This window comes from Ixodes scapularis, unplaced genomic scaffold (genome assembly GCF_016920785.2).
Source record: "Ixodes scapularis isolate PalLabHiFi unplaced genomic scaffold, ASM1692078v2 PGA_scaffold4__175_contigs__length_147842914, whole genome shotgun sequence".
NCBI lineage: Eukaryota > Metazoa > Arthropoda > Arachnida > Ixodida > Ixodidae > Ixodes > Ixodes scapularis.
Window position 1 is genome coordinate 85,839,564 of NW_024609879.1, and position 18,014 is coordinate 85,857,577.

Sequence of the window (18,014 nt, forward strand, 5' to 3'; positions counted from 1 at the left end):
GAATGCAGGTTTCAGTCGGTCGATAGACACTGTGCCTGTGCGACCATTGATAAGCAGAGTCATGTGCTTGGCGTCTCTGCGTAGAACTTCGTATGGTCCGTTGTATGGAGGTTGAAGTGATCGGTTTACTGCATCGTTCCGAATGAAGACGTGGGAAGATTTTGACAATGCTGGACTCATGAATATTGAAGAAGGTTGTGTGGCTCTTGGGGGGCAGGGTCGTAGCTGTGCCATGTGCTGTCGTAGGCGGCTTGCAAAATCCTGTATGTCAGGAATTGCAGGCTCTGTTGCAGGTGCAATCGATTGACCAGGCAAACGTAAGGTCGTGCCATAAACGAGCTCAGCGGTAGTGTAGTTCAGGTCCTTTTTGAATGCAGAGCGAATGCCGAGGAGTACTAAGGGCAAAACTTCAGTCCAACGTGATGAATGCGTGGCTTGTGCCATGAGAGCTGCTTTCAGTTGGCGGTGCAGTCTCTCAACCATACCGTTGGCTTGCGGATGGTACGCTGTTGTGTGAATGTGGTGGACCCCCAACAGCTGGGAAAGATGGCGGAAAAGAGAGGATTCAAATTGTCGGCCACGGTCAGTTGTGATGGCAGATGGTATACCAAAACAACTGACCCATGTGGTAATGAAGGCGTGGGCGACATTTTCAGCTGTTATGTGTGTGATGGGAATTGCTTCAGGCCATCTTGTGAAACGGTCTACGCATGTGAGCGTATATCGAAAGCCTTGCGATGATGGTAAAGGTCCCACAACGTCCATATGGACATGGCTGAAGCGAGCGTCAGGTTGGGGAAAAACATCGTGAGGCGAGGTGTTGTGTCGATGAACTTTTACCTTTTGACGCTGAAGGCAGGATTGTGACCACCGCCTCACGTCTGCGTTGATTCGTGGCCACACGAAGCGCGCGGTGACCAAACGCTGGGTAGCACGTATGCCAGGGTGGGATAGTGTGTGCAGCGCATCAAACACTGTGCGCCGGAAATGAGGTGGAATGTACGGTCGAGGTGTGCCTGTAGATGTGTCGCAAACTATCGTTGTAGTGCTGCCGGGAATGTTGACGTCTTGTAGTATAAGAGACGTTTGTGATGAGCGGAGCTCACTTAACTCCTTGTCCGTTTGTTGAGCTTGAGCGATAATCGCAAAATCGATTATTGGTCGGGATGAAGAGATCTCATTTATGTTTAATCGTGATAATGCATCGGCGACGGGGTTGTCCTTGCCTGAAACGAACCTTATGTCGGTAGTAAATTCGGAAACAAAGGACATATGACGGATCTCCCGCGGCGTATGGTTAGAGTTGTTGGATTGAAATGCGTATGTAAGAGGTTTGTGGTCGGTCCATATGCAAAACTGTCTACCTTCTAAAAAATGGCGGAAGTATTTCACGGCAAGGTACACCCCAAGCAGTTCTCTTCCGAAAGTACTGTATCTTGTTTCGGCTGGTTAAAATTGTTTTGAGAAGAATGAGACGGGATGCCACTGAGCGTCTTTGAGCTGTTGTAGAACTGCGCCTGCTGCGGTGTCGGATGCGTCAACCATAATGGATGTAGGGGCGTCGCATCGGGGGTGAGTCAAAAGGGTTGCTTTGGAAAGAGCCTGTTTGATGGTTGTGAATGCCTCAGTAGCTGATTCTGTCCACGTAAGTTGCTCGTTCTTGCGCTTCGAACCTGCAAGAAGCTGGTTGATCGGCTGGAGTATGGCTGCGCAAGCAGGAATAAAGCGATGATAGAAATTCACAAGCCCAAGGAATTCTCTGAGCTTGGTAGTAGTGGGAGGCTGCGGAAATTTCTTGATCGCTTCGATCCGTTGCGGCAATGGGCATATACCGAGGTGATTGACCTGGTGCCCCAGAAACGAGAGTTCTGAGGCGTCAAACTCGCATTTAGCGGGGTTGATGACAACTCCGTACTCGCTGAGGCGAGCGAAGAGTTGGTGGAGATGATGAAAGTGTTGTTTACGGTCCGTGCTGAAAACCAGGATATCATCTAAATACGCAAAGCAAAAGGGTAGTCCACGAAGTATCTGGTCCATGAACCTTTGAAACGTTTGCGCTGCGTTTCTTAGGCCGAAAGGCATTCTGGTGTATTCGTACATGCCTAAAGGTGTTACAATTGCTGTTTTTGGTATGTCGCAAGGTTCGACCGGAATTTGATGGTACGTTTTTACGAGATCGATTTTCGTGAAAAGTTTAGATCCGTGCAACGCACCTCCGAAATCTTGAAGATGTGGAATGGGATAGCGGTCTGGGACTGTCACGTTGTTGAGAGCCCGGTAGTCCCCGCAGGGTTGCCAATCTCCAGATTTCTTCGGCACCATGTGTAGTGCCGATGACCAAGCACTTGTTGAGGGACGTACAATGCCTAGTTCGATCATGTGATCGAACTCCTGTCGGGCGATTTTGAGGCGATCAGGAGCGAGGCATCGAGGTTTCGCAAATACGGGGGGACCAGTTGTTTCAATATGGTGCGTGATGGTGTGTTTAGCTGGCTCTTTCGCGTCGGATGACCGCAGCAGCTGACGAAATTTGTCTAGAAGGGAGTTCCATGGAGCCTCAAGTATGGGTGCTGATACAGTGAGGTTGAGGGACTCGGTCTTGGACGCGATTCCGTGAACGTAGAGATGCGTTCCCGCGTCCAGGAGTACTTTTCTCCTCAGATCGACAAGGAGGCCAAAATTGCGTAAAAAATCTGCTCCCAGGATGGATTGCTGAACATCAGCCACATAAAACACCCAACGAAACGTCCTGCTCAGACCTAGGTCGAGAGTGAGCGACCGTTGTCCATAGGTCTTGATGGCGGAGCCGTTGGCAGCTCGCAAGGGGGGTGTTTCTGTGGGGCAGGGTTGGGCAGTATCGCGATACAAATGTATCGCGATAGTATTTCAGAAATACATTTCGTATCTGTATTTCTGTATCGCGATACATTTTTTTCACACGTATCTGTATTCCTGTATCGAAATACATTTTGAATGTTCCTTTGTATCGCGATACAATCACGTTGAAGTGTATTTCGTTACATTTCTTGAAAAATACTCCCCCCCCCCCCCTCGAAAAGAAAAAAAAGAAACAAGTTCGAACGCATCTTTTTTTTTTTTTTTTACTTCTAAAGGCACCAGAGTCAAGGAGATGCTGGGGTATTGTTACTATGCTGACCAATTAGTTCCTTTTGATTCTGCAAACTATTTTTCTATTAGTCCTCTTCTCTCTTCTGAGAAGTGTTCCGTAGTGGGAAACTCGAACCAGATGGCGTGCCAGGAGTGGAGTCAGAGCATCTTCTGCCGCAGGTCTTTAGGTAGGGATTTCTTGAGTCATTGTTTCCTGGCATCCAATGCCCGCTGCTAACCGTCTCTCTCGCCTTAGCGTACAGAGTACACCCTGCCGGCAAAGCTGAGTCACAATCCGTTGCAGCACGAGCCAGGCGGTGGCTGACTTGAAATAGTAGGAAGACTCATGCTGTGAAGTTGAACACATATCCGAATGCATCTGCGGCTGCGCCCGTAATATTGCACGGCTCAAGGGTACGCCATCAGCCGACGTGAACGTGACCCGCTGCTCTGGTGATCCTAAACCGAGAAGGAGGCCAGAAGTGGCATCGCTGTGCCATCCCAGACTACGTACCCCCGCGATTAGTCTCGAGACCGCCGTTCCTTGGACAGCGCGCACCTGTGCCGGCAAGTGCCGGCAATATCAGCTCGTAATCCACGAGGTCTCTGTTTGGATAATGCTAGGCAAAACTTGAGGACTGCAATCCGTGCGTCGGTGGCGGAGGGTCGGTAGTAAGGACCTTCAGAACAGGGATGCTACCGTATCGTTTTTTCAACTGTAAAACAGAAGGTAAGACATGTATTCCAAGATTCTTCAGGAAATCCACTATTCTCAAAAATTCCAAATGACACTGCATGCACGTACTTCAGCTAGGTAGCCTACAACGAAAGTGCGCATTGTCCTTTCATACAGCAGCGTGGTAAAGTTTCATGTTCAAGGCCACACCTACAGATAAAGAATTCTAGTTCATTCCGCCGTGACATAATGTGATCAATGTTGACAGGATTCCCTCGTCAGACAGACAGGATGTCATGAAAGGGACCGCGGTCAGCAATTGTTGGAACGTTTTTTTGGGCCCATTGAAGACTTCTTGTCGTCCGAAACCACTACCTTCAAGGCCAAGTGCCAAGCCTACGGGAACGTAATTTCGGGATCGAAAACATCCCCTTCAAACTTCAAGTTTCATCTCAGTTGGCGCCTCAAAAAATTTGAAAAATGTATTTCAGTATCAGTATTTCTGTATTTGTATTTCTGCCCCCCCCTAAAATGTATTCCTGTATTTGTATTTCCAAATACTTTTTGCCTCTTTTTAAAATGTATTTCCGATACGTATCGCGATACATTTTTACAGATGTATCTTAGCATCAGTATTTTAGCTACTATTTTAATGTATCCCAGTATTTGTATTTCCAAATACATTTTTGAGTATTTCTGCCCAACCCTGCTGTGGTGCACCGTCGGTCCTGTTTTGTTGGTGGAATCACGCTGACTTCCGCACTAGTATCAACGAGGTACTGTTGCTTAGTGGTGCGGTCAGTCACGAAGAATAGACGGCTTGTTCTGTGGCCCGCAACGCCGGCCGCCGTCAGCGCCGGGCCTGCCTGTTTTCCTGGAACGTGCAGGGTGACTCACATCTTCTAGCACGGTTGCCAAAGGTGCGGTGGTACCAGCATGTACCGCTGCTGTTTGCAGACCTAGATCGACGACGTCGTGGTGGGCTGTCGGAGAGTTGACGCGTTGTCGGACGATGAGTGTCCAGGCGCAGCTGCTTGAGGTCTTCTGAGAGGTGTGCGACAGTCGATGTCAGTACTTTGTTAGACTCCAGCAGCTGGGGAAGAGTCTCATCCAACAGAGATGTTCGGTGTGAGGGGTTTGGACGAGTTAGTTGGCAAACGCTGGGCGTGTTAACGTCCATGATTTGGTCCGCCATTCGAGCTTGAGTTTCGACGGAGTCTGTTGCTGAGGTGGAAAGAATCATGCGGACTTGAATGGGCAGTCTCTGGAGAAATAGTTCTCGGAGTATGCTTGCGTCCAAGGTATTTGCCTTGTCACCTAGTCGTTGCTCCATACGACGAAGTAGCTCCGATGGTTTCCTGTCTCCAAGCTCCTCTGATGTCAGAAGCTGTTGAAGTCGCCGTTGTTCGGACTCCGTCGTACGCCGTATAAGCTCGGCCTTGAGCATGTCGTACGGCCTATCTTGAGGGGGTGCACGCAGGATATCCCGGACAACCGCCGCCACTGTTTGGGGCAGTGACGAGACGACATGGTCAAATTTGGATTGTTGTGAAGTTATCTTATTCTTCCGGAACGAGGACTCGATGGTCAAGAACCAAAGTTCCGAGTCCGACGACCAGAATTCCGGATTGAAGCAACTGCGGCGGCTGCTGAGCTGTCTTCTGAGTGACTCATGATTGACTGCGTGAATGTGCGTCGGGTGATGGGGCGGTTCCAAGGATTTGAACGCCAAAGAGGTACTTGCCTTGACGGATGAGGACGGTGTTTTTGAGTCCGAGATGCCGGGTCACCAAATTGTGGGTTCTTATAAAAGCGAGGAGTCGCGAGCGCCACAATATATTATATTTTACATATTTAAAAAAAAAAAAGGAAATCAACGTGAAGTTTGTTCGTCCGTAGGTAAGGCCGAACACTGGCTCACTCTTGTGCTATCTATATTTTTTGCGTGCCTCTCGCGCATCCCTGCGTCCTCTTCTTCCTTGTGACCGTAGATCCTACAAGAGCATTCGGTTCAGCCCTGTGAGTGCCTGCTACCATCTGGGATGAACCGTTGTCGGCCTCACGCCGAAGCGACGCTGGCGGACGGCCTGGCTTTACTAAGACTCCAGGTGCCGACAATGCCGACGCGAGTGAATCGGAGCCAGTCAGAACCCCAACACGACCAGGTTGACCACAGGAAACACTGCGGCGTGGGACAGTAGGCTATGAGCGCAATGTGCCCAGAGGACGAACACGAGGCTGGATCATTGGTGGGACAAGAAAATAAAGTTCATTTTTCTGTTTTATCTTAATTTTCACATTTTTATGTTTGCTGGCACGAAATTTCTTGGAGCTCGCCCTCTGGAAAAGAAACAAACCACGTTGTCATCATCGTCATCATCATCGGTGTTCTTGGGAGGAAGTCCAGGGATTCGCTTCTCCGTGGGAGGTCTGCAACCGACTTGATCTAATAACGTTGTTAGTTAGGATGTCGAACAACGAGGTAGAGGGTCTTTGGGTAATAAACCGGACGTTCGAAAGTGGCACCTCCTTGGTTGCCGCCATGTAGTATGCAAAAGTGACTACTCGTCACGTGACCTTACGAGAGCCGCGATGTCATCTGTAAGAAGGCAGCACCCAGGGCTGTTGAATTCAGTTCAATGCGCGGTAGTCATGATGTGCCTCTGCTTGCCGACGATTTCCGACTTCTTTGTGCTCACTGACGCAGGTTTAACGTGAAGATCTGAAGGAATGAGACTTTATACCCTTTTTGTACAGGATTGCTCTGTATAATAAAGAGCCGTCTCTGAATATCAGCACCTGCGATACAGCATCGGTCGTATCGCCGTAGCGGTGCTTGAATTCCCGGATGTGCTCGAGGATCGATAGGACTTTTAGCATAAAATTTTTACATTCTCCCAGCTTTGTATGAACGTTGGAATGACTGAGAATCGATGTGAAATGTTTGCGTTGCATGTAGGGACTAGGGGATCTTGTTTCATCCCTAGGAAACGGCGTAATAACAGCAACCTAACGCGGAAGCTTCTGCGATCTTTGTTTTTTTACTAATACACGATTTTACGATATAACTTTTAATACAAACCTTTCAAATTTTTCTGGCTTCGTTTGAACGTTGGAATGTCTGAGAATTGAAGCGAAAGGTATAGGCTCCATGCACTAACGTCACATCGCACACTTTTCACCACCATGTAAAAAAAGGGGGGGGGGGGGGAAAGCTGCTTCAGTAAGAAATTTGAGTGACAGGTTAATGTTATATAATCTTTTGGGAGGAGAATAGCGACGTCTGTGCAAATCCGGGAGGCACAAAGGAGGATCAGAAGAGGGAGCTCTTCCTTCCCCTTTTCCTTTGGATGTCATCGGAAATGACGTCATGTGCAAGCCACGTATACGTTGCGTGTAGCGCACAGGGAAAGTTGTTTCAGCCCTGGGTCACCGAGTTATCACATTGCAGCAACATTTAGCGAGGAAGCACTTGCGGTGTTTACCCCTTTGTACTAATCGACGATTTTACGAATCGACAATTCTCAATATTTTTATACAACGAGCTCTCATTGCAGTATCGTTTGAATTTGATAGCAGTACTTTTTTATGAGTGTATGAAAAGCTGGCGTTTGCTTAAGTGACGTGCACGCAAACTCTTACAAAGCGTTCCAACTAATCACTCGGAAAAAATTTATCACTAACGTTCATAAAACAGCTCATTTATCCCCTTGGAACTCAAAACACAGTTAGGAGGTTTTACAATTTTGATTGATTAGTGCATAAATTACGGCGTCCGACGTCCCTTGGAGATTAGTATTAGTAGGTTCTTGACGTTGGCCGATCGGTATCAATAGTTCGCACTAACCTCCAGTGTATGATCAGGTTCTTCTTAGATGGTTGTCGAATCCATCGTTTTAACATCTAGATTCTTTAAAAAATACAGCCCCACTCCTTAGAGGTTCAGAGATAGCACCAGACATATCAACAATTCAATAAATTTAATGCAAACCGGAATTAAAAGATGAACAGCATGTTTTACCTTTCGTAGGATTCATTGCAGCTGTAACTTTTTTCACCAAGAGTGCATTGTATCTGTCGCTTGGTTATTTACTTGGTCTAATTACGTGGACAAGATAACTTGCATTTTTGTTCGTCCCTTGCCCGAAGAAGTAGTATTGTTGTAAAATGTTGATTACCATTCCTTTCAGTTTCTTCACTAGACGTTTTTCTAAAGTGTGTGCTGCCTATACTTTGTTTCTCCATAACTTGGCAAAGGGCAGCCGCCACAGCCCCCTCGAGCCAGTGAGAGAAAGGGAGTGAAGATATGGGACAATAACTGCAGAAGGAGACCAGGGACAGACGCCGCCTAAGATGCTGAACCGAAATCTTGATTCCACAAAACACGCGGCAAAAGCGTGCAACGTGATGCTACAAACCCATAACATCACTCATACAGAAATATCTCGAACGGATGACCGTATTTTTCAAGAAAACGAGGCGCATTTGACAAAAATGATCACGTCATGTTTCTCCGAGAAGGCGAGGGAACGGCCTCGCGTCTTCTCCGCCTCGCTGCCTTGAGGGAGCGAAGCGAAGAGAGGCAGAAACTAGGTATCTTCACGCCACACGCCTCGTCGGCCTCGTTCAATCTCGGCCTCTTTTTAAAAAAAATACGGCCGTCCATTCGAGATATTGCCTTACGCGTAGTGCTGTAGGGATTGTAGTGTCCCGCCTACATCTCCTGCATTGTTTTTTCTGAAATCCAAATTTCGGTTCACCATCCCTTTAATGTGCCCTGTTGCTCCTTGGGACGTGGTCGAGGGTCCTTCTACGCGAACCCTCGCAGGCCCATTCACTGGCACGGACACCTCCAGTAGACACGGTCGGCCTGACGGAGGGGTCGCAGAGTGGTCGTCGGTCGGCCGTTTGCAACACTTCCGTCTTCCTCGGTGTACTTTGTTCGGCGCAGACCTACACTGGTTCTTCTCGACGTCGGGAATACTGCGGCGTTGGAGTGTCTCGTTGAATTGGCATTGAATACTAACGGGCAGCCGGTGGCGGTCGTCGTGCCATTGCGGCGTAAGTCGATTCGTCATATGCTGCTTCGCTCGCAGCAATCTCCGGTTGAAATGCCTGTTGAACTTTTTCCCGAACAATTTCGGCAATCGAAATAAAAGCCGAGTGACTACTCGCAGGAAGAAGCTTCCTAATCTCCTCCCGGACAACGTCGAGGATGATTTCGCGGTTGCCTGGGAAGCTCGAAGTTGCAGCAGGACGATTCGAGTTCCGAGACACCGTGGAGTCGTTAGCTTGGGCATGCAGTGCACGTTCAGTGTTGGAAGCCTCGGTGGTGAACCCTTCGACTGTTGTCAGAGGGTTGCGGACAAGGCTGCCGAAGATGTTGCCCCTCACATGAGGGACATGACGATTCTTAGCTTTTTGTTTTGTGTAGCATGAGGGTCGGGGCGGGCACTCGACCAGGCGCAAGGCATCCTCCACGAAGGTGGTGACGCTCTCGTTGGGGCCGTGTTCTCGACCGAATCAGGTATTCTGCTCTTTTTCTTTCTCTCGTCGATGTTGGCTGACAAATGTTCACTTTAGCTCAATCTTGCAAACTTCCACGACGTTCAGAAGGGTTCGTGGTTCTCAAACCAGTGCCTGGCAGTTTCTTCTATGATAAGTATAGATTCTGCAAGTGCTGATCGTCTTTCCAAACGTTGTGGTGGGCGCCATGGTCATATTGGTCAATCCAGTCCTCGACGTCTTCATACACCTCGCCATGAAAGGGAGTCGGAGTGTGAAGGCGATGGGCATGCAAACGGTAGTTGCAGACACTGTCTGCGGCTACTGGTTGGTTGTCATCGTTGGCTTAGTCCACTTCGGTTTTTCTGGCAGAAGACCGCATTCCGGTGGTTCTTCATGGTAACAGCGACTGGCTCGAATTTCAAATTCATCGTGGTTTATTTGCAGGGTTCGTTGTTGTGGGACTCGCTCGTCTTGCGGTTTTTCTGCCGGGCTCGGGATCGGACTTTGTTCACGGCTCCCCATGAAGACGTGGGACAGTTCGCCACCCGTGTCCCGTTATCCCCGTCGATCACCAGCGAATTGCGCACCGTTCCTCCATATTTCCACGTTATACCTACGGGAGAGACCACGCTGAACTCCGAAGTCTCTTTTGACGTGCTTCATATGATCACCGCAGCATCTGAAATCAACTCGCTGAGACCAACAACAACGAACAACTCATCCGACAAGCTTCAGCCGATGCCCCGGCCCAGTGGGGCCCAGCCACTACCTGGGCGCTGCCATCTTTCTTGTGACGTCACGCATTTCGTTTATTCACGTGACGACTAGTCGCATTTACGTACAATGGGAGCGGCCTGGGGGGGAGGGGGGGGGGGGCACTTTTGTGTGCGGACCGGAACCCCGGTTTTTGGCTCTAAGCCCCTCTACCTCATTGAAGTCGAACTTAAGGTTTCCAGGCTCATTGTAAGCAGTCTGCCACACAGCAGATAAAACTGTATATGTAACGGAAAAAAAAAGTTCGGTAGAAATTTTTATGCGACTTTTACCGTTGAAGAGACTGTTGGCGATGGCACCGCACGGGTAGTACACGTATCCCGTCCTGCCGTCTCGGGCGACAGGTTCGCACTGGGACCGGCTCCGGCGGGGTTCTCCAAGCAGTTGCTTGTCGTCTCTCGACTGGACGTACAACCGGAAGTTCTGGTAGTACTTCGTAAGTCCGTAGTATATGTGCACCGCTTCCTGTTGGGGAGAGAGAGGTGGTGGTGGCAGTGTGCAAGCGAAAGCCAACGTCGCCACTGACGACGCGGTGTCAGTTCCCGGCGGTAAGTACCCGAGCAACGGAAAAGTGAAAACCGTTCAATCACGATGTTGAATGGCCAATGGTGTCCGCGGAATTCCCGGCCCCCGGTCAACCCCGGAAAAATCCTTTCAGTAGCGGTTTCCAGAGCTCTCGTCACGACTCCAGCAGGCTAAATGACCCAATCGGGGGCTATTAGTTCCAGCGCATCATACGCCGACGGCCACTGTCACATTCAGATGCGCGCAAGCAAAGACGATTGCAGACTATTCCTACAGTCATTAAACCACGCACGAAAATTACCTTGTAGTTTTCCCTTGGCCGCCCTTTTGATACCGGGGGCGCTATATTGCTTACTGAGGACGACGCTAATGAAGTATGCAAATCAAAGAGACTAACGTTTCGTTCATCTCAATCGCCTCCACTGTTGTATTTTTTGTTTCAGCTTAAGCCCAGACGCAGCCGAGGCTACGAGGCAGTGGTACCAATCAAGCAGCGTCAAAAGCGAAAGTCACTATGCCTTTTACCTTAACGACTGGTTCAGCGATGGTAGAACGCATACTGAAGCTTGACGAACACCTTGATACTCCGTCCTATGTGTTTATTATTTCGTGCGTGTATGAACCTCACCAAATATACTGGTATTTATTAGCCATAATGGTAAAATTTGGACACTGCTGATTGGTGGCACCAGCTCGTAGCATCCGCAGCGTCTGAACGCAAGGTGAAACAACGTATAGCTTCCTGTTGCACAAAAACCGGGCGTCAGGTTCGAAATCTTGTTTAACGACAAAGCACGCGTCGGCGCTTTCTTTGTTTACCATAGTTTGCCATACCCCTGATCTTGGGCCGAGATTTTCATGCAGGCGAGAACATGATGCCAAATTTTCTTGGTGGAGGCTACCGGCTAGAAAGCCAGATGAAGCTGACTCAGGATACTAGAATGGAAGGCTGCACCACCGCGGCCCAATATACCCGACCCACTTCACAGTGCCTTCAGCTGTCCTGCCTACAGGCATTTCTGATGACCTGCGGAAATGCTCGAGCGTTGAACGTAAGGAGAAGCAACTAAAGGACATTTTTCGGCCATTTTCACCAATGTTCACGGAATAACCAGGAACGACAAACATCCTGCTGCACCGCATCGAAACCTGCGACGCACCGGAGGTGCAATTTGCTGCCGATCACCGTGTGGGGAAGGGAATTTTATTGATACCGATGCAGTACGTGAGTCAAAGAGCCCTTGGACGTTTCCTATTGTTCTCGATCCGAAAGAAGACGGAACAGCAGGAATCTGTTTAGACTAGACGGCTAAACGTCGTAACTGTAAAGGACAGTATCCGTTTTACCGGCATCTCCTCTGTAATGTACCCGCTCGTTAACGCGACCGTGTTCACAATGCTCGATTGCAGTCGCAGGCTTCTTCAGACCGAGATTCAGTCATTAGCCGTGCAGAAAAGCGTGTTCATTTGGCACAGACTAAGAGGTTTGTTCGAGTTCACCCGCTTGACATTCGGTTTGTCCAACTCCGAGCTTCCAATGTGTCATGGACATCGTACTCAGCAACGCAAAAAACGAATTCACGACGGCTTACATGAATGATGTAGTTGTTCTCTTACGTACATTCGAAGAAATCTCGAGCACTTGAGCATATTAATCTAGCGATTGCGTGGTACAAGCATCACAATTAATTCTGAAACGAAGAGTATATATATATTCCAACCAGAGGCGCGAATTCACTAAAGATCATGGTCTCCCAGCATCGCTTATTTCAATGCAGCTGGACCAGAAGAAACGAAAAACAAACAAACAATAGTAGGATATCCTCAAACACGAGCTTGCGTCCCACCTTGAAGTCCTCTGGAAGTTGAATGAGTTCGAGGCAGACGCAGCTCTGTCGCGGGTCCCTCTCGATGATGGATGCGCAGGTCTGGTTGGAGTTCACGCGCTTGCACTGGGTGTAGTCGAACTGGTACTCTTGCAGCTGCACCACAAATTGGGCATCCGAGTGCGTACATAGTAAGCATTCAAGCATGCCTAGAGCGTCACGTCAACGTCGTCAACAGCACGTCTTGCAGAGTCTCACAATGAGGGCAAAGCTAGGACGCGACGACCCCAAGACGCACGCGTCTGCGGCACTCGTTCAGTCTGTTTGCCATTTGGGGTGGGTCGGGGATCTAATGACAATGACCTAATGTGCACACTTTATCCATTAGGGGGTGTAGTAAATATACTGTCAGTAAAATTAGGGGAGGGGGGGGGGCGGCAGCCTGCGGCCTTGTGATTGAAACCCGTCGCCATCTTGTTCCGCCTTCGTTCGCGTGAACGATACAGCAGTAATGGCTCGTTAACGGTTTTTGATAGAGGTCAATCAAAACCAACCTGTGATGGGTACACACGTCGTGTGAAACATGATAGGACACATTTGATGTGCCCCTAAATCTATGTGGAAATATCTGCCAAGCTAAGCTGGAGCCCTGCGAATGACACGGGGAGACGCTCAACACCAGGATACGTCGTCTGACGTGCGATTCCTAGTATGACGTTTCGGATGTTCATCATGCCCATCGTAACTCTGCAGCGTCATTTTTTATACTTGAAATAATCTTTATAATGCGCCCAACTGTATCCTCTGAAGATCGGCAGGATTTGCTAAAAGTGTACACTTCAGAAAAAAATTTAATGATTGAGCAAACACATTTTAAATATTTAAAAGCAAAGTAAATGTACCAATTCCCCCCTTCCCCCCCCCCCCCCCCCCCCAAAAAAAAAAAAAAATAAACATTCGATTTTGTTGTTATCTTGCGCATTTGCTCCACAACAACGAAGACAATTTATAAAATACTTAGAAAAACTGAGGATTATTCATAAAGAAATTCGGAACTGAGATAAAAAGGTCATATACATGTGTTGTGCCCCTCGCCTTCTCTTTTTTTGTGTCTTCTTTCTTTGTTTAAGATGAGCAACAAGGCAGCTCGACAGGAAGATTCCACAGTCACATAGCGCTTAAAGGGAGAATTCATGAAAACAAAAAGATTTTTTTTTTTAAAAAGACGTAATTTGGACACATGTTTTAAAATAATGTTTCAACGCAGCCCCCCAAAAAATATCGCTCAATATTTACGCCGTTAAAAACCCGCTTTAAGCCCCGCCCACAAATCAGTGACTCCACCCTTTATTACTGGAATGGTTTGACTGCTCTACCGAAAATTCTAACAAGCGTGGTGTTTTCTCTTTTCCGTGGAGCACGTGGAGCGAAATCTCGCGCTGCAGAACCCAGGATCCTGGGTTCAATCCCTGCCCTCGCCCGTTTCGATCTGGATGAGCATCGTACCGGCGTGCGGTCGTGTGTTACTTCTGCGTGGTGCACGTTGAAGACCCCAGGTAAGCGCTTGTACCACACTGGCTAAATTGCCCATCTAGATGCCGAGACAAGAGACGCCCACTGAGGCAGACTAACTTCCGGCTGTATCAACATACACACAACAATTTGCTTGCTTGCCTTTTGCGTCATCCGGTGCGTCTAGTCTGGAAGTCTAAAGCCGCCTGCCAGTCCAGCGAGCAGACGAACGGCTGCCTCCGGCATTATCTGCTATTTCATCGCCGTCAGCGTCGTCAAAAAGGCCGTGAGACGCGGACACGAAAGCTGCGCTCCGGCGTCCGTTTTCGCCTCCGTCGGTCTGCTATTCATCCGCCCTCTAACAACTAGAGCAACGCCCAGAAGACGCAACCATGAAAGCTGCGCTCTAGCGTTCCAACATGCACGGGTCACGGCCGAGTGCGGAGGTCAAGTTCGTCTGCTTCTTGCGCAGGGGGCAAGGTTATTAGATTAGCTCAGTCACAAAACTGCTCAAAGACGCCGCATGCACGAACAGTACCCCCTCACTCACCACGACTCGCCCAGCGTCGCTCGACGCGCCGCCAGACGGCTGCTTTGGTAACTGAATCAGGAGACGTACGTTTCAACGTTGCTAGAAACGTAAAAACCAACGGAAAAAAAACTTTTTTTGCATTAACTTTTATTGGAGTTTACTACAAAATGGGGGGCGCGTGATGTTTTCTAAAATCTTTAGTTTGCTAGGTTTTGCGGCACAATAATATATTTTTCATACAACCATGCCTCAGCGGTAATTTCAGGTAGCGCGTCCCGACCTAGGCTCATCTTAACTTCGGGATAAATTCATGCCGCAACCGCTGGGGAGACGGGGGTGGCATCCCTGTAATCCTTTCCACTGTATATGTTTCGGCTCCGAAATGGCCGATTCAAGCCAAAATAGATGTTAGGTGCGGTTCCTCGAGTGACCGCTGCAGGGTAAATGGCGGCGTTGTGATCGCCATTTGGCGCTTCAGCGGGGCTTTTGCGAACGCACAGTTATGAAACGAAAATATAGATGGCGCTTTGAACGACGCTTGGCGGATTGAAGTGAGTGAGGGGGGTACCCCCCTCACTCACTTCAATCCGCCAAGCGAGAGTTCCACAACTGAGTTAATCTAATAACGTTGGCAGGGGGTAGCGGTGACGTAAAAACTCCGAGCCCTGATTGGCTGATCGCGACCCCCCTATCTGAGCGTCGTCTGCTCCTTTGCATCGTCGTCTGCTCGCAACTTCGTCTGCGTCTGTCTTACCTTTCCTGCGACTTTCGGAAGTGCAGGTCTTTACGAGCGAACTCGACTTTGCCTTTCAGAGAGGGCAAAATCTAAAATGTCACCTTTATCGGAGAGCGGCATCTTTACCGCGTAGCTACAATTCTTGAACGACGCCTGGACATTCGCAACAAGAGTGAAATCTTCACCTCAAAACAAAGGGCGTATCGTTCAAGGTATTTCCTTTCGCCCTTTTGAAAGGCCGCGTTCTCGCCGGTGAAAAAGCGGTGAATCTCTGACAGACACAGAAAAGGTAAAGCAGCCATAGCTTTGACTAGCAGACGTAAAGCAGACGACGTTAACTGCACCAACCCGCCGACGCCGTTAAAGCGTGAGGAGTCTCGCCGCACACGAAAGGAGGGAAAAAGTATTTGGGAGGGAACTCGCGGACACTAACCCCCTCACTCTCGATTCTTAGCAAACAAACCTCGGCGCCTCGGGACACCTCGCCAGTGAGTCCTTTGACTTCTCTCCTTGATGCGCGTCTGCTAGTTGTTAGACAAAAACAACCTACCGCTCGAGTTATTTCGTCTGCCCTCTCTGAAAGGCGAAGTAGAGCTTGCTCGTAAAGACCTGCGCTTCCGAAAGTCGCAGGAAAGGTAAGGCAGACGCAGACGACGTTGCGAGCAGACGACGTTGGAAAGAAGCAGACGACGCTCAGATAGTGGGTCGCGATCAGCCAATTAGGGCTCGCCGTTCTGACGTCACTGCTACCCCCTGCGCAAGAAGCATGCGAACTTGCCCTCCGCATACAAGCGTCTGTCAGCGGCTATCTATGTGCGTCATAAGAGGCCGAAATAACAAGAAAGAATCAACAAAATAAATGTGCAGTATCTTGAGCTTTACTGCTTTCGTTATTTTTTTTTTTCGCACGGCATCCGCGAGCAAGGTGGTTGATCGTCATGACATAAACTTCAAACGCGACGTAAAAATAGTCGATTTGGTAAGCCCATCAGGTGCACTGCAAAATTTAAAAGCTTGCATTTCGAGGCACAATGATGGAACCATCGACGAACTTGATGCGAGCCGAACACCCAATAGCATCAATCAAAATAGCTCACAAGCTCTAACTTTTCTCGGTATGCTAAAAGTAAGTCGTCTGCTTCTTGCGCAGGAGCTGCGTTGACCTCAGAACGACGCCGATCTTTGATTGGCTCAGATTGAAGGATAGTGGGCAGACCTCAAAGCAAGCGGCCTCGAGGTCTACCCACTATCCCTCATTCAGAACCAATCAGAGTTCGGCGTTCTGACGTCACCACAACCCCCCCTGCAAAAGAAGCAGACGAACTTGCGTTCCGCATCGAAGCCATGGTCACAATCACGACGGTTGCACAACTCACAGAGCAGCGGGGCCGTCTTTACGAAAACCTACATCTTTAGCCAGCATCAACACAAGCCGAGAAATAAATCAAGACATGCAGATTGGTCAAACAAGTTGATTTGAGAAGCCAGGCTCAGGCCAGTCCCGGTACAAGAACAATTATCCGCACAGGACTTCCAAAGGCGCATACGTGGGGCAGTTGTTTGTCGCAAACTACGTCGGTTGATCAGGTTTTTTTCTAAACCCCTCCGGAATCTCAAAATGACTCGCACTCGTAGACGCTGGCAGCCATGTTTGTTAGCATTTCAAACCAAAGTGGGAGAAGCAAGCTTAGAATACAAATAATATTATTGCACGGAGATACAGATTTACAAACAACCTTTCACAAGTCAATCGTCCCTCCAGCCAATGAAAGAGGTAAGTATACCTGGTAAGCACGGGCGAGGCGTGACCGTGCTGCTACCTCCACCTTCTGCACCTAAATTGCGTCTAACAAAGTAAATATTGCGCGAACAAACTTCTTCCGCAATCATTATTTCAAAAAGTATTTATGCACTTAAAGCAAGTATTTTTTCCTTGGGGTGTTTTTTAGGGGACGCGGTGCATGACGAGTTTTTATCATCGCTCCAGAGCCAATGAGCGGCGTCAGCCGAAGAGATCGCAGAAAAACCATTCATGGTACGAGAAGCGGGAACGCTATAAATCATGTCGTGTTTTTTTCTTTTCTAAAGTTTTTAGCATATATAGCGTGTTACCCTGTTGGAGCTGAAAAAGATGGCGACACCAGCGGGGATGAAGACGAGGCCGACGACGATAAGGGGCAAAGACACGTTGCCGGCGTTCAGGATGGGCTGCCGTCCCGGCAACCGCTGCTGCCAGAAAGGCATCTCTGCGCAGACAGTATACATCATCGTAGGTACCTAGAGTCACCAAATATGCTTAGAGAATCGGCACTCCGTTACCAGAATTTCCTCGGGGGCAGCGCCACATTGGAACATTGGCAGAGCGATATTTGCTGACCTCCAGATATACGATGCATCACGAAACTTGGGCAGTATCGTCGTGGCCTGTCGCGAACTGCTTTCACGTTTCTGGAGAACGGAAAGTCGTTTTTTCTTGCGATTTCACCTAAAGCCTCAGATAACTGGCAACAGATAACTGGCAACAACAAGTGTTGTTACATTGAAACGTAATTTATTTTAGGGAGTCTGGGCACGCCCTAAGACTGGGATGAAAAGGAGTAGAAGTACAAATGGGGGGGCCCCCGAGTCCTACTAGAACGACAGACAGGAACAACCAACACCGGTGAGACGCCCCATGCACGTGCAGACTGAGTTCATTTCCGATTTTCTAGGCAAGCGTTTAAGTAGTGGGGATCAAGTTCCACGATGCTCCTTCTTAAATGGAGGAAAAAGTCGGGGCTCCCACCATGCCCTGAGCTTTGCAAGCTGAAGATGTTC

At 48.9% G+C, this 18,014-nt stretch overlaps 1 protein-coding gene across 1 annotated transcript in view; it reads right to left on the reverse strand.

The window, feature by feature from the left end:
- LOC121047656 (cell cycle control protein 50A-like) overlaps nt 1-17,441 on the reverse strand; it is a 29,121-nt gene extending 11,680 nt beyond the window's left edge. Inside the window, exons 1-3 of the mRNA XM_042293620.1 lie at nt 17,310-17,441; nt 12,439-12,573; nt 10,339-10,531 (exon numbers count right to left, since the gene is read on the reverse strand). Of these exons, the coding sequence (XP_042149554.1) occupies nt 10,339-10,531; nt 12,439-12,573; nt 17,310-17,441 (460 nt within the window). The remainder of the gene's footprint in view (nt 1-10,338; nt 10,532-12,438; nt 12,574-17,309) is intronic.
- Nucleotides 17,442-18,014: the final 573 nt, after the last annotated feature.